This window comes from Alligator mississippiensis, chromosome 4 (assembly GCF_030867095.1).
Source record: "Alligator mississippiensis isolate rAllMis1 chromosome 4, rAllMis1, whole genome shotgun sequence".
Classification (NCBI taxonomy): Eukaryota; Metazoa; Chordata; order Crocodylia; family Alligatoridae; genus Alligator; species Alligator mississippiensis.
Genome location: NC_081827.1, coordinates 30591673 through 30607008, shown reverse-complemented (window position 1 = coordinate 30607008; position 15336 = coordinate 30591673). Strand labels below are relative to the sequence as shown.

Below are 15336 nucleotides of genomic sequence, written 5' to 3'. Positions count from 1 at the left end.
TCAGTGGGTGAGAGAGAGGCTGGGTGGTGAGGGAGAAGGGGGATAAAAGCAGCAGTTAAAAAGTGGAGAGGTACCAGGCGAGTCAGAGGTCAGGCAGGTTATAATGTATCATAAACCCAATGTCTATATTGAGTTAATGATTTTTTGTATCCAGGAGATAGATGAAGTGGAGATCATAGGCTCCTCTCAGAGAAATGTTTTGTAAATTTCCTTTGAGGATCAGGACTGAGAGATTGGAGAGAGAGTGGTTTTCTTGCGAAAGGTGTGCCCCCAGAGGTAACTGGGTATGCCCGTCTTTGACAGATTTTTGATGTGCATTCATTCTGGTGCGCAGATGTTGCTTGGTCTACAAACACACACAAAAGTATCTTAATCTAAAGATCTTTCTCTAAGGGGTCAAAGTGTGAAAAAGACGTGTGGTGTGGGTGGGGAAGGAAGAAAATATTTAAACTCAATGGCTATACCTTGTCTGAACTTGAGAAACAGAAAGCCTTTGTTTCTAGTTGGTAGCAAATACAGCTATTCAGCAAATTAGAGCCACAAGAACTTAAACAGTGAATGAAGCTAAGTTATATTTCACTAGTTTTATAGCTTAATCCTAGACAATGTGGTGAAAAGTTAACACAGAAAGAGATAATTTGTTTCAGACATTCATGTTAATGGAAGGGCTATGAAAGTTATTTTCCTGTAAAAAACATTAAATAAATAAATACAACCTTGCATCTTTTTGTAAGAAATTACTGGCAACTATTATGAAAGAAGGCATACAGACAATCTTTATGATAAATGTCAAGCCAAAGTGACTCAAATCTTCATTTGAACCCAATGTCCAAAGTCATCCTACAAGTAAATTCGTGTCAAGACATTTCTCACATAACATACTTGCATATACTCTCTGTAAACAGCATGACATACAAAGCTGCTGGGCATACACTGCACTGGGTTCATATTTCCTCTCCAGTAGTGCTGTACAATGCAAATCATCACTGGCAGTTACAAGCATTCACTCTTGCATGCAAATACTAAGGAAATCGAACTATGCTACAAGTTGTTGATACACATCTCAAATTTGGCATGTCTAATTTAACATGTAGGTACTGCACACACCTGTAACATGCAGAAGTGGACTCTAAAGAAAAGAAAGAAGGACACAGATTGATTGCTCCTTGAGAATACATGCCCTTTAAGAGTTGCCCTTTAAGAGAGAAAAGGTGCTTGGAGCAGGTCACATGGACCTTCATGAGACTGCAAGAGTGATGTGGAGCAGAAGGTCATTATAAACCACCTCCAGGATGCAAGGTAATGTTGAAGATGGGACAGACAGGAGAACTGTCCCTCCTTTACCTGATCTTATCAGGTTCCAACATAAAAAAAAAGAGAGAGAAAAGAAAAAATGGTTTGGAGTTCTTTAGGTAAATATCCCTCACTGAAAACCCATATGTTCAGTCTCTAAAAATCTTAATTAACGTGTATAAAATAGGGGTGCACTGAAAAAGATTTTCTTGGCTAACACTGATAGCCGATTATTAATCAGCCATGTCAGCTGATACAATCCGATCCAATAACCGGTATTAACTGTGGGTTGAGTTATGCTGTGGGTTGAGTCGCACTGAGCCAGACTGGGCCAAGCTGAGCAGCTCAGCTCCACCCGCCCCTCCCCACCCCAGTCACATCTTTGGCATTCAGCGCCTTTTACAGCACCCACCCCAGTCCCAGTCTGCAGTCTGCACTACGCCATGCCAGTGTCTGGGACACTACAGCAGCTGCTCCATTCCAGCCAAGCTCTGCCCACCAGTGAAGGGACGGGGTGTATCCAGGGTCACCCCAGCTCGTGGCAGGAAATGCTGGTGTCTGTGGGCCCTGGCCCTGCAGGTGAGGGGGAACCCATGCGTCTGAGGGCCCCAGCCAGAAGGCATAATTATCAGAAAACATTATCGGCTACAACAGACAAAAAAAACCAATAGTCAAGAATGTAAATTTCCCTTTTATCGCTGCCAATCTGATAGGCAACCAATATATCAGTGCACCTCTAATATAAACACCCTAAAAATACAAATGAAAGTTATATTATGCCAAAAATGAATGTTGAGAGGATTAATGCTTTTTAGAATACTACTATAATAAACATACAAGTCTCCAATAATACTACTGATAAAACTGATTTATCAGTGAATTAACAATTGGAAAAAGGGGTGCACTAATAAAGATCTTCTTGGCCGATACTGATAGCAAATTATTAACCAACCATATCGGCCAATACCAATCAGATAACCAATTTATTTTTAAACGCAAAGCATTTAAAGTACTCGCCTAAACAAACCTTTGTTTTTTTAGTGCACTCCAGTAGCCTCCTGAGTCACATGTATCAGCATCCCAGCACTTAAAAGTGGTGGTGTAGGCATTTGAACTAAAGCTCATCAAATGAGCTTTAATTCAAGCACTGCTGCCACCATTTAAGTGCAGGGACACTTTTATGCAGAGTAGAGCCAAGCAGGGTGAGGGCAGATGCGGGCTGCCCAGCACGGGTTCGGGGCTCTCCGCTCTGCTTCCTTTGCCCTGGGAGCCCTATGCTGGCTGTGCACCCCCTGCCATCTGGCAGTGGGGGGCACAACTCCCTGGTGATAAGAAGGGTGTTCCCCAGCCTATAGGTGTGTTGCTGGTTCCTTCTCCCTAGATACAGTACCCTGCACTTGTTTGCATTGAATTCCATCCTATTCTCATCCGCCCACCTCTGTAATTTGTCTAGATCTAGCTAGATTCTGTCCCTCCCCTCCAGTGTGCTCACCTCGCCCCACAACTTGATGTCATCAGCAAATTTGGACAGCATGCATTCCACACCCACATCCAGATCACTGATAAAGATGTTGAACAGTACAGGTCCCAGGACTGAACCCTGGGGGACTCCATTGCCCAGATCCCTCCAGGTCGAAAATGACCCATCCACCACCTCACTCTGGGTGCGACTATCTAGCCAATTTGCCACCCATCTTACTGTGTAGGCATCAATGCCACAGTTACCAAGTTTTGTTTTGTTTTTTTATAAACATATTTATAATGATACCTCAGTGCACCTCTAGTTGGAAGCCAAGAGCACACACTCATCAGTTGTACATAGCTCAGAGTGGCACCTTAAACTAATTCCTTCTGAAAGGCAAGGCATAAAGACAAGCATGGAGACCACGGCTTTGCTCTCTTTAAGGTAAATATAGACCTCTCTTTCATGCTGTGCAAGTATTTTCAGATTTTTTCTGGTGCATACCCAATACCTCCGTAACCAGAGCATCTGGACATGCAGAAGGAATTGGCCCGATAAATGCTTGTCCAAAGAAAGTTGTTTCTTATTTACATTAAAGCCCTGCATAACTGATTTCCACCTGCATCTCCAATTTCTGATTACTCCCCTGGTCATTTACAGCTCTTCAAATCTTCAAAACTTACTGCTCCAAGTCTGTCATTGTCATCTCATTTACTGTCACTTATATACAAGACTGTCCAAGCCTGTGTCCCCTGCCAAAAATCCTCAAATCTAATTCCCTTCTCATCACTTCCAATCTATTTTTCTGAAACTGCATACAAGTGTTTAAATGAAAGTTCCTTAAGGCAGCATTTCTCAACTCATGGATTGTGACCCAGAAGTGGGTCACAAGAATATATGAGAGGGTCATGAACAAACTTGAAAAATGGATTCTCCTTTAAAGGAGAAAAATGCGGGAAACTTTCCTGCCATGTGGGAAACTGTGGCTTTTCCCAGACTGGCAGAGTTCCAGCCTGCAAGGGGATACTTGGGACCCCCCCACCCCATATCCCATGCATACTACCCCCGCCCCATAGGCAACACATGGGGGGTCACAGGGGGGCACAGGCCCCCCCAAATTGGCCCTCGCTGGCCAGAGAGTGGGGAGCACTGGCCAATGCCCCCCTCCCCCCCCCAAAAGCACCAGTGGCACTTCCAGGGTTAGCGATTGGCAGCTGAGGGACCCCTCCCCCCATCAGTGATCAGCCACTGGTGCCCCCCCAGAGCCAGGAGGCACCAGTCGCCAATGCCCTGCCCCACACACTGGGGGACTAGGAGCAGCAGACAAGGGGTCAGGACCAGCCATCAATATTTACAAATGGGTTCTAGTACAAAAAAAGGAGAACCACTGCCTTAGGGCAAGGTATTTAAAACTCTTTATAACAATACTGCATGCAACATCTAAAACCAATACTATTTTATTGTTAGAGAGCTTTAAATACTATTAAAAATTTAGTAGGCAAATGTAAACTCTTGTTGGTAAAACAGCATTGAAATGGCCAGCCCAATTTTGATAGCAGGGGCCCCTAAAGGAACTGCTTCATTAAAAAAAATGTAGCAAGAGGAAAGGGAAATAGAAGTAGTTCTTGCAGGAATAAAAGAAAGCACCTTTGAGCAGGCCATTTCAATGATTGGCTTAGTTTGCACCCACAGCCGTGTTACTCAAATATGGTATAGTAACACTCCTGAGCACAACTGGGAAAAAGAACGGCATGCAATAAGGTTCCTCTTACTCAGAATAGTAGCCATAATGTTTAAAAACAAACCAAAAACCCAATATACATTTAAGCTTTTTAAGGGAAAACAAGCAAACAAAAACAACAACAACAACCTGAAGTTTTAGGTCTTACGAAGCTCTGTACAACCATAAAAGTGAATCCAATGCTTCCTTTGTTATTCAAAGCTACCACCTAGATGCAGAATGAAAATGCCTTCATTACCACTATTCTGAACAGCTCGAGTAGCGGTGAAACTCCAGAAAATTTCACAATGGCAAACAGCAGAAACACACATGCTATTGCAGGGCACACCAAAAAGCCTGAGGAGAAGCTCCTCTGTCCCCTCTCACCCTCTCCCCATTAAAAAAGGCCAACTTCTGGAACCAACTTCCAAGAGAAGTAGAGCTGGCTCCTACCCTGGCAGTCTTTAAGAGGAGGCTGGATGAATACCTTGCCGGGGTCGTTTGACCCCAGTGCTCTTTCCTGCCATGGCAGGGGGTCGGACTTGATGATCTGCTCAGGTCCCTTCCAACCCTACCAACTATGAAACTATGAAACTATAAGGCAACAGCTTTATAAAGCAACTCTAATAAGTGCTTGAGGGAAAGGGCAGAATGAGAAGTAGTTCTTCCAGGAATAAAAGAAGATGCACTTTCACATCAGTATTCTTCGTACCAAAAGCACAGATTGAACATTGAAGTTCCTTTCCCAGTTTGAGGACTTCATATCCAGTGCAAGTCACAAAATGATCTGTATAGACATAAGCAGCACTGGAGAAGAGTTTCAAATGAACATCTGTCCATCTACCTTATTTAGAAGCTCATGATTTGTGCTTCTGATTAAAACCCTAAGCTGTTGAATTATATTGTGACGTGGTTAAAGGAGCCACTTTAAGAACAGGCCAATTGGCACTGGCATGACACAAAGCAAAACAGTGTGGGATGGCAGCTGGAAGACCAAAACAGCATACCATACAGATATGCCCACACAAACACTGGGATACCTTAACTCAGTATATTTTCAAACAGGAGCACAGAATGTGCACAAAGATTTGTGTCATGTGAACACAGCTTCTGAATAACATAACTACAGCCATTAACTGGCCTTATCTGGTGAAGCCATACAGAGCTAACACCTCACCGCATCAACAAAAAGAAGAGGGAGCTGTCATAAGTCTCGTCTTGAGTTTAATATTTTAGTCATTACCTTTTGTTGGGGGGAGCAGAAGGGAGGAAAAGACTGAACTTTTTGTCTTTTTCTCCACAGTTTAAGATGGCAGTTTTTTCTCTAAACCAGGTCTTGAAGAAACTGGCAACTTCTAACAGAGCCAGCCTTAGGGGTAGGCAGCTGCCCAGGGCACCATGATCAGAGGGGTGCCACACACATACACCACATTCACAGCAGTGGTCTTTCCCCACCCTGTCCCAGGCAGGAGCAACAGTGCCCAGCCAACCCCCCACCTCCAGCCCCTGTTCAGGAGGAGCTGAGCTGGACAGTGCAGATGGCAGCAGCAGTGCCTGCCTGCCCACCTGCCTGGCACACCATGCTGCTCCACCTCCTCCCCACTGGATTGCACCCTGCGCCCCTGCCTGCCTGCCTCCCCAGTCAGCACTGACTGGGGGAGGAGAGGGGCACCAAAATACAAGGGCACCCAGAGCACCACTTTACCTAAAACTGGCTGTGATCTCCTTTACCTCATTCACGTAAGACTGCTCACTCATGATTTACACAGTACTAGAAACACTCATGAGCAGCTCACCAGAAAGGGCTGATTTAACTCACAATTTTAACAGTTACTGAAATCTTCATTTTCCATTTATACAAGTTATATTTCTACAGAAAGGTACACCCCTCAGTAGCTAGTGGACAATAAAACCTTTATACAACTTTGATGACTTTTTGCTATCTAAAACACAGAGTAGATCCAAAGTTACATAGCTAAATATGCAGGTATTTGGATTCTTAAAATGTATACTTTATTATGTTAAAAAAATGGTGTTCACACTTTCCATTTACTACATTTTTTGCTTGTGATTTGTATTAAGATGCATTTGGAAACTCAAACATGTTGAATACAAGGAAAAAAGTTTCCAAGAGTTAATTTAGTTAACAAAAAGTATTAACTCTAGGGATGTCTTCTGATCACCACGGGCAAAAATTCAAAAAGATATTTCAGTGCCTGAAAAAGGAAAGGTATTTTGGAAAATTCCAGCAGACACCTATATAGGTTAGCTTTAAAATCCCATTGTCCTGCTAAGTACCAAAAACCTTTGAAGATCTAGCCCCATGACATTTACATTTTTTACAATTAACTCTCATTCTCTGTCACCTAGTTTTTGAGCAGAGATTTAAAGTAAAAGGAAAAAGTAGCTCTTTCCCAATTCCCAGGTGTTTCTCAACTTTGAATGACCTAGTGCAGGAGTATAAAACTGAAATGAGATGGTCAGCCATTTTTGTCCACCAGGAGTACAGGGTGGGCTTTTTTAGGCTGGATGACCCACCTCATGATCCAGGCAGCAGGGCTTCTCAGTGCAGCTGCTAGAGTTGCTGTGTTGGTGTGACTAGCACCTAGGAGGTTAACACTGCAACTGCTGGCAGGGCCCTTTAGTCCCCTACCTTCCCCCCCCCCCCCTTTCTCATTGCTGATTTTAGTCACCAACAGCAAACCAACCCAGAAATCTGGAAGTAAGTAAAGGGAGGATTAAGCAAGCAACACAGGGCTTCAGCAACTGCAGCAGGAAGCCCCACTTCCGGGTGCTGAATCTGACCCATGGACCATGTTTGACACCTCATGAACTAGTCCAAATGAAAAGATCTTACTTTCTTGCATAGAACATGCCCCAGACTATAACATGAACCTTACTTATGAAAGGCAGAAGGGGGAAGGGTGGGGGGGACAGACCTTTCCTTGTACTAAGTGAGTACCAACAGCAAGAAAGCTGTTCTGTTTCCTGTGCAGATTTAACTTTTACTTTTATCAGTAACTGGCAGAAACTGGCTTTACCATATTCCTTGAATGCAATTCACACTGCAATTACCAGAAACTGATGTTGTGGGGAACGCGCAGTATGCAGAAAAATAAAAATGTTTCTCTGTACCTACCAGCTGTACTGAGATCAAAGTAAGGAAGGCAAAAAAATGGCTGTCTGCATGACAGTAGTGGCAAGTACTTGTATATATGAGGGGAAGACTGTTAATACTAGACTAAGTATACAGTTAATGCAATACATTATCCTTTCAACATTTAAAATGTTGAGTTGATCTAAAAAATTAAGTGTTTTCTCATATTCCACAGACCATAAAACACAGCCCCCTTTAATTCATTAAATTTGAGAAGGACTCACTTGGTACAGGATTTTTAGTATAAATTAGGACCACCCACGCTGAGGCCTAAACTTACTATAATTTCAGTGTTCTTTATTTTTTTAAGATGTGTAGAATATGCCCACATATACAAGTTAAATAAATAAACTAATAATAATAATAATAGATTTCTTCCACTATCCTGACAGCATGAAGGATGCACACAATGTGAAGATTTAGCCTGGTAATCTACACCACCAGTAAGTGTTTAGATAAAGAAAAAGTTTCAATAGGCACCTTTTATGTTTCTTCTCTTGTAAAAATTAAGATCAGAAAAAGGGTAAAATGACAAAGGGTAACTCCTAGCTATGGAGGCAGGATGCAGTAGAGAAAAGTGCTAAAATTGTTCCATTACCATAGAAGCTATTTAGGTTAGTAAGAAAAACAAGTTTACTTACAAAGGGGGGGGGGGGGTGAAAGTAGCACAAATCTGGTATCCAGTCCCTCTTTCCCAACCCTACATGGGAGTGCTCCAACACATTTGCATGCAGCACTGGAGTCTTTGTTGTAGACATTGTTTTGGGAACTTACTGTTGCCATTGTTGACAGGCTTCATAAACAGAAAACAGTCACTGACCAGCAACTTTACAGAAAATTCAGCAAGTCACGAATGTACCTGGCAAGCTGCCTGACATTCCTAAACAGCATCTACTTTCCAAAAATTATGAAATAACACAGAAGAGAAAGCTCTTGGAGCCTATGATTTACGTCTCCTTTAAGAAAAGAAAAAAAGAAATAGTTCTACAGGGGTGGGGGGTGTTACTGAAACTGGCTAGTTATGCATTTTGGATCTTTTCATGGTTTCATAGTTGGTAGGGTTGGAAGGGACCTGAGCAGATCATCAAGTCCAACCCCTGTCATGGCAGGAAAGAGTACTGGGGTCAAACGACCCCAGCAAGGTGTTCATCCAGCCTCCTCTTAAAGACCTCTAGGGTAAGAGCCAGCACTTCTCTTGGAAGTTGGCTCCAGATCCTAGCCACCCTGACAGTGAAGTAGCGCTTCCTGATATCTAGCCTAAATCTACCCTCTGCCAACTTGTAACCGTTATTTCTTGACACTTCTGGTAGTGCTCAGGGAAACAGGGACTCTCCCAATGCCTGCTGGTCCCCCCTGACTACTTTGTAAACGGCCACTAGATCCCACCTCAGCTTTCTCTTGTGGAAGCTGAACAGGTTCAGGTCCCTCAGCCTCTCCTCGTGGGGCCTGCCCTGCTGCCCCCTGATCAAGAGGGTGGCCCTCCTCTGGACCCTCTCCATGTTGTCCACATCCCTCCTGAAGTGCGGCGCCCAGAACTGGACACAGTACTCCAACTGCGGCCTGACCAGGATCACATAGAGGGGGAGGATCACCTCCTTGGACCTGCTGAGATGCATCTGTGGATGCATGACAAGGTGCGGTTGGCCTATCTGACCACTTCCCTACACTGTCAGTCCATGTTCATTTTGGGATCAATAATGACTCCAAGATCCTCTTCTGCCTCTGCACTGACGAGAAGGGAGTTCCCCAGCCTGTAGGTATGCTGCTGGTTCTTCCTCCCCAGGTGCAGCACCTTGCACTTTTCAGTGTTGAAACCCATCCTGTTCTCATCCGCCCACCCCTGTAACCTGTCTAGGTCCGATTGCAGCCTATTCCTCCCTTCTAGCGTGCCCACTTCTCCCCACATCTTAGTGTCATCTGCAAATTTGAACAGGGTGCTTTTTACCCCCTCGTCCAAGTCACTGATGAAGATGTTGAACGGTGCAGGCCCTGGGGGACCACACTGCCCACATCCCTCCAGGTCAAAAATGACCCATCTACCACCGCTCTCTGGGTGCAGCCCTCCAGCCAACTAGTGACCCATTTGACTGTGTAGGTGTTGACGCCACAGTCCCCTAGTTTTTTAATGAGAATGGGGTGAGAGACAGTGTCGAAGGCCTTCCTAAAGTCCAGAAAGACTACGTGCACTGCTATACCTATGTCTAAGGATTTTGTGCCCTGGTCATAGAAGGCCACCAGGTTGGTCTGACAGGACCTGCCTCTAATGAACCCATGTTGGTTGCCCCTAAGTATAATCTCCCCTGCTGGCCCCTCACGGACATGCACCAAGATAACTCTCTCAAAAGGCTTACCCAGGACCGAGGTAAGACTAACTGGCCTATAGTTTCCTAGGTCCTCCTTCCTCCCTTTTTGGAAAATGGGAACAACATTGGCCCTTTTCCAATCCTCTGGCACCTCACCAGAGCACCATGAGTACTCATAAAGCTGTGCCAGGGGTCCCGCAATGACCTCTGCTAATTCCCTCAGCACTCTGGGGTGGAGATCATCAGGATCTGCTGATTTAAATACATCCAGTCCCTCCAGAAGTTCCCTGACTAGGTCCTCACTGACCCTAGGCCTGGGTGCGCCTCCCTTGGTACCTACAGGGGTCCTGGTGGGTGGGGGGGAGGGAGTGACCCGGTCCCCGCTCAGAAAAATGGAGGCAAAGAAATTGTTAAATAGGTTAGCTTTGCTGTCTGACGCGATGACCAGATTTCCTAGCGTGTCCTGCATAGGTCTCATGTTACCCAGTACCTTCTTTTTACCCCCTATGTATTTAAAAAAGGACTTCTTGTCGTCCTTGATCTGGGTAGCTAGTCCCAGTTCCATCTCCACCTTGGCCTTCCTGATCACCCCCCCTACAATCCCAAGCAACCGAGGTATAGTCCTCCCTGGTGATGGCCCTTCTTTCCATTGGGTGTACGCCTCCTTTTTAGCTAAGAGACGTTCCCGGATGCTTTTGGTGAGCCATGGGGGCTTTTGCACCCTCTTGCCCCCTTTGATCCGCGTTGGGATTACCTCCCTTTGGGCTTTTCATCTCTAGCCTCCAATTAATTACCATGTCATTACCATGTAAAGACTTTCTGGTAGCCTGAATAAGATTAAGTGGGGGATCTCAGTCCATTTCCTAGTGAACGGATCACCGTAAATAGCAGAAGAAAGTCACATTGTCGAAGCAGATGTAGACAACTGGAAAAATTCAGAAATTGAGTAGCTGACTTCCAGATGCAGCCCCCCTTAGGTAAAGTTTGAAAACATTGGCTTGAAGAACCAAGGATACTTTGCATAGGAAAATCCATTCTCCAGAATCTGAGTAGACTTGGATCTTTTGAGGGCACCGTGTTCATTATAACACTTTATGAAGGGATATGAAGACTAATACATGCTTTAAAACAAAAAATTGTTTTCCAGGCCTACTATTCTTGAAACAGCATGCACTGCAGGAGAATGCCCAATATGGCCTCATGTATTTAAACACTGAGCTACATAAACCATTGCTTTGTAGTTATCACATTTAACATTATATGCAGAAACAAAAATGCACTATGATTTTTTCTATGCAGACTTTATTATCAATACTGCACTTGAAATAAACTGGAAGACTGTTCTACATCTAAGAAGGGTTAACTTAACCCTTCAAGTGAAGAAACCAAGAGAAGCAAAGAAAGAAAAAAAATGAAACAAATAAAAAAAGAATCGGGGACTTAGCATAACTCAATTCCTAGAACATCCTACTTATTAAAAGTGGACAGAGGTTTGAGAAGCTGTGGAGGGCCATGAACAGGAACAGAGGAAAAAGGGCACGGCCTCCCAGTCGACAAAAGGACCCCAACAGTGTCAAAAGGGAGCAGAGCTGTTCTAAGGCTGCTCCTTAGCCAACAGCTTCCTGACAGAACAATTCTAAGTAGCTGCTGTTGTTACCCAACTGACTCACAGAAATTCTGTAAAAGCAAGGGTGGTGGGGGGAAGAGGGGGTACACAAGTAAATGAGACTATAGTTAATGCTTTGCTGCCTGAGACAATGAAAGTCCAAATAGAACAGCAGCAGAAAACAACTTATTTCTAGCTTCTCTGCTTCCTTAGAAAGAACATCCCCTCTACAACAGTATAGCAGTATTTTCTGCAAGTTCATTGCAAGATTCAAAGTAGAAGAAAGAAAGAACACAGCTTAACCTTCCTTCATCTCTCCCCACCACTCCTGAAGCTGGCTTTATATCACTTAAACAAAGCATCTGGCACAAAGTTAATATTATCCCAATATTATTTCTTTCACTCAATTCACCCACCAGTCAGGTGGAATTGATATTTTTCTACACTGCAGACCTAGCCCAGACTCTGACTTGGGCTCTTGCCCTTTGACCCCTTCTTGCCCACACACAAGCCTATTAGAGCTGATTATAGCTGGCATTGTTGCAGGGTGCAAGTTAAAACCTGGTTTCTTTTTCAAGAAGTTCTTTCTTTTTGGAAGTTTGCCTAGGTTTGCACTGTGATACAGGCTATATCTCTTGAATGAGAGCAGACTTTCAAAGCAGACCACAATTCCCTCATAATGTGTGTCCAGGGAGACAGACACATTTCCCATAATTCACTGAGAAAGAATCAAAGTGGCTTGGTTATTCTGCTACACAGAAGGATCATGATATGCATCTCCAAAAGCCCTAACATACACAACACACACATGTGCATGTTCAGCACCAGAGAGGAACCAAAAACTCTGTTAGGGTCTTGCTTTGTTGCGGCGCATGTCTGGGTTAGGCTCAATCCCCCAGACTAACCGTAGGGAAGACATTATCAGTAGTGAAGCTGTAAAACTCCACAGGAGTCTTAATAGTTTCCTAGCACAGGGGTTGGCAACCTACAGCCCACAGAATGGATCTGACCTGAAAACAGGGCTTTAGCAGCAGGGGCTTCCCCCTGTGTCACAGCACAGAGACAGTAGTAGCAGCTGCCTCGGACCTGGGCCTACGTCTGAAAAGGTCAACCAACCACTGCCCTAAAAGGCCAATTGCCACGGTCTTTTCTAGTCCCCAGTTTATTCATTGTTTTTTCTACTTACTCTCTCATGTGAGGAGCCCTTACTCAAGTCTGAACCTTAAGACACTCCAGTTCTTTTCTTTGGATATGTATGATGAACATAACTTCTTAGTCTGAAGGAAACTCCATGGAAGAAGCAAACTGCCTTGTGAGGAAAAAAAAGGTGTTAAAGCTAATGAAAGAACAGTTCAAGTCATCAGAGCATCTGAATGGTATTTTAGTACCACTGAGTGCAAATTCTGCTATAACTCTAAATAGAACATCACAACTAGCACCTCCACAACAGTCTGCAAATTCATAGCACAACTCACTTGAGTGATTTTTTTCCATAAGAAAAAGTGTGCACGGTCTGCCCCTAGTCATTAAAAGATGCCTTGTCAAGTTGTTTCAGCTCCAGAGAGCCTAAGTTTCACAAATACCTCAACTTAGAAGAGTTTCACAAGACAGTCCTTTTATTAAAAGGGGGGAGAGAGAGAGAGAGAATTGCAATTAGATTAAAGGATATTTCGTGCCAAGTTTACAGCCAATGGCAAGCATCCTGGAAAGCACTCTCCGGGGCTTCACTGGCCTGCCAACACAGAACTCCTCACAGAATTTGGACCTAATGCTGTGCCACAAGAACCTGAAACCAAGGTAGCTTTTCCTGTTCATCTTCCCTATTCACAATGACTATGTATCAGATCTTACCACTTCCCACCCTAACTAAAAAAATAAATAAATAAAAATCAGGTTTTAGTTTGGAAAAGCATCAGATGATACAACCAAGATTACGAACAAGGACCCGGTGTTTTACAAATATAATTTAAAAACTGATCCCAGCCCTTCAAATTATAACAAATGATCACGGACATAAAAAAGAAAGAGTAAAAATCACTGACTTATAGAAAAGTGAAGATTATACAAACTAGCCTTTAGCACTACAGATAAAAACTGAAGGCAGAATCCTGTCCAACATGCTGGAACTGTTGCATTGCAAATCAGCTGGACGACTCAATTTAGTTAAGAAACCTCCAAACTCTCCTTCCTCCTCCCTCTCCTTTAGTATTTGAGACAGTTTGACATGAAAACTAAAAGCTCTTGCTAGCCACTGCACTACCTTCCTGAGCCACAGGCTGGAATAACCCAGCTCTAGTCGGACACGGACCAGGGGGCTTCCATGGCCTTGCAGCAGTGGAGGGCTCTGCCCGTGCCCAGTCTAAGCCAAAGGTAGCTGCACTGGGGCCAAGCAATAGGGAGCTACTAGGGCCAGGCAGCTGGGACCTGAGCCCACATCATCACCACTACTTCTCCCTGACCCACCAGCTGTGGTGCAGGTGCAGCTTGCAGTCACCCAGCTCTGGCACAGCTCACCAGTGCCCAACCCCAATGTGAGCAGAGCCCCCCTGCCAATGCAATGCCAAAGCCTCCCAGCTCAAGCCAGATCCAGTGGCTCTGCAAGCCAGATCTGGCCCAGGTACCTTATGTTTCTGACCCCTCATCTAATGCAATCAATCATCCCCCCTTCCAACCAACAGACACTTAAGCCATTTACCCTGTCTAAAATGTATTAAGATAGGAGGCTCTATAGTTTCAGCCATGCAATTTACTCTTGATAACAACCGATACTGAAACAGTGTTTCAGTACTATCATTTACATCATCCCACAATTGGGCCCAGTGATGCCAAGGGCAGGCAGGAGCTCACCAATACACTCAGACACAGCCAGCACGGGGACTTCTTCCTAAAAAGATGAGCAGGCCCACGCCGGACTGTACGCGAGCTGCTTGTCTAACAGCAGAGTTCAAAACCAACCCATCTCTTGCCTTCCTCCTCTCACTGCTTCCTTGAAAATGGGAGTGGGAAAGTGGGGGAAAAGCCCTCTAGAGACTAGCCCTCCTGGCCTTTTCCCCCATTCTCCATCTGCCTCCTCTCCCTGCCACATGTCAGTCATTTCTGGAGAGGCATCACTACAGGGACACTGGGAGCGCAGTCCCAACAGCTCCTTTCCCCTTATTTAACCGCTTCTCCAAACTAGAGAAAGGAGACGTGCACCAGGCGCTCCGTCTCCCCAAGCAGAGACAGGCCACGGGTTGGGGTTTTGACCTGGCACAGGTACCCGTGCACCACTGCGACCATGCAGGTCGCCCCGTCCTTGCCTCCTGCTCCGGGACCAGCCCGGCCAAGGAAGGAACAGGGCAGGCACTGGGGTGAACGCCCGCTTGCAGGGCAGCATCGAGTCGGGGCGAGGGTGAGCGGGCTGTCCCACCGGAGCATCGCCCCTGCCCTGCGTGACCCTGGCACTGGCTCCTAGCCCGGCCCGTGGGGCCACTGGTGCCCAGAGCCAGGGGCAGCTCCTGCTCCAGCGCCGCCGACCCTGGCGAGGGCCCTCCGGCCGCACCCCGGGGCCCCGGCCCGGCCGCCGCCGCCGCCAGCACTCCCTCCCTCACTCACTCACCCTGCGCGGAGCTCGGCGCACACTCGCATCCACGCTGCCGCCCGGCCCCGCGGAGCTGCCCCGAGCCCGGCCCGGCCCCGCTGCGCTGCGCTGCGGCTGCGGCCGGGGGTGGCGGCGATGCCGGGGACAGACGGAGGCGCCTCGCGCTGCCCGGGCCCTGCGCCCCCACGGCCGAGCCCCGCGCCCCGCGCAGCCGC

General features: G+C 45.8%; 1 protein-coding gene across 2 annotated transcripts in view; it reads right to left on the bottom strand.

Annotated features, from left to right (window-relative positions):
• Window positions 1–15300, bottom strand: part of GRAMD4 (GRAM domain containing 4) — a 118463-nt gene extending 103163 nt beyond the window's left edge. The window contains exon 1 of one of the 2 annotated variants that reach the window (XM_014606488.3): window positions 15140–15300. In XM_014606488.3, the coding sequence (XP_014461974.2) occupies window positions 15140–15168 (29 nt within the window). In that variant the 5' untranslated portion in view covers window positions 15169–15300. Of the gene's footprint in view, window positions 1–12727; window positions 12821–15139 lie in introns of those variants that run through there. The other variant, XM_019487419.2, reaches the window with a different exon arrangement.
• Window positions 15301–15336: the final 36 nt, after the last annotated feature.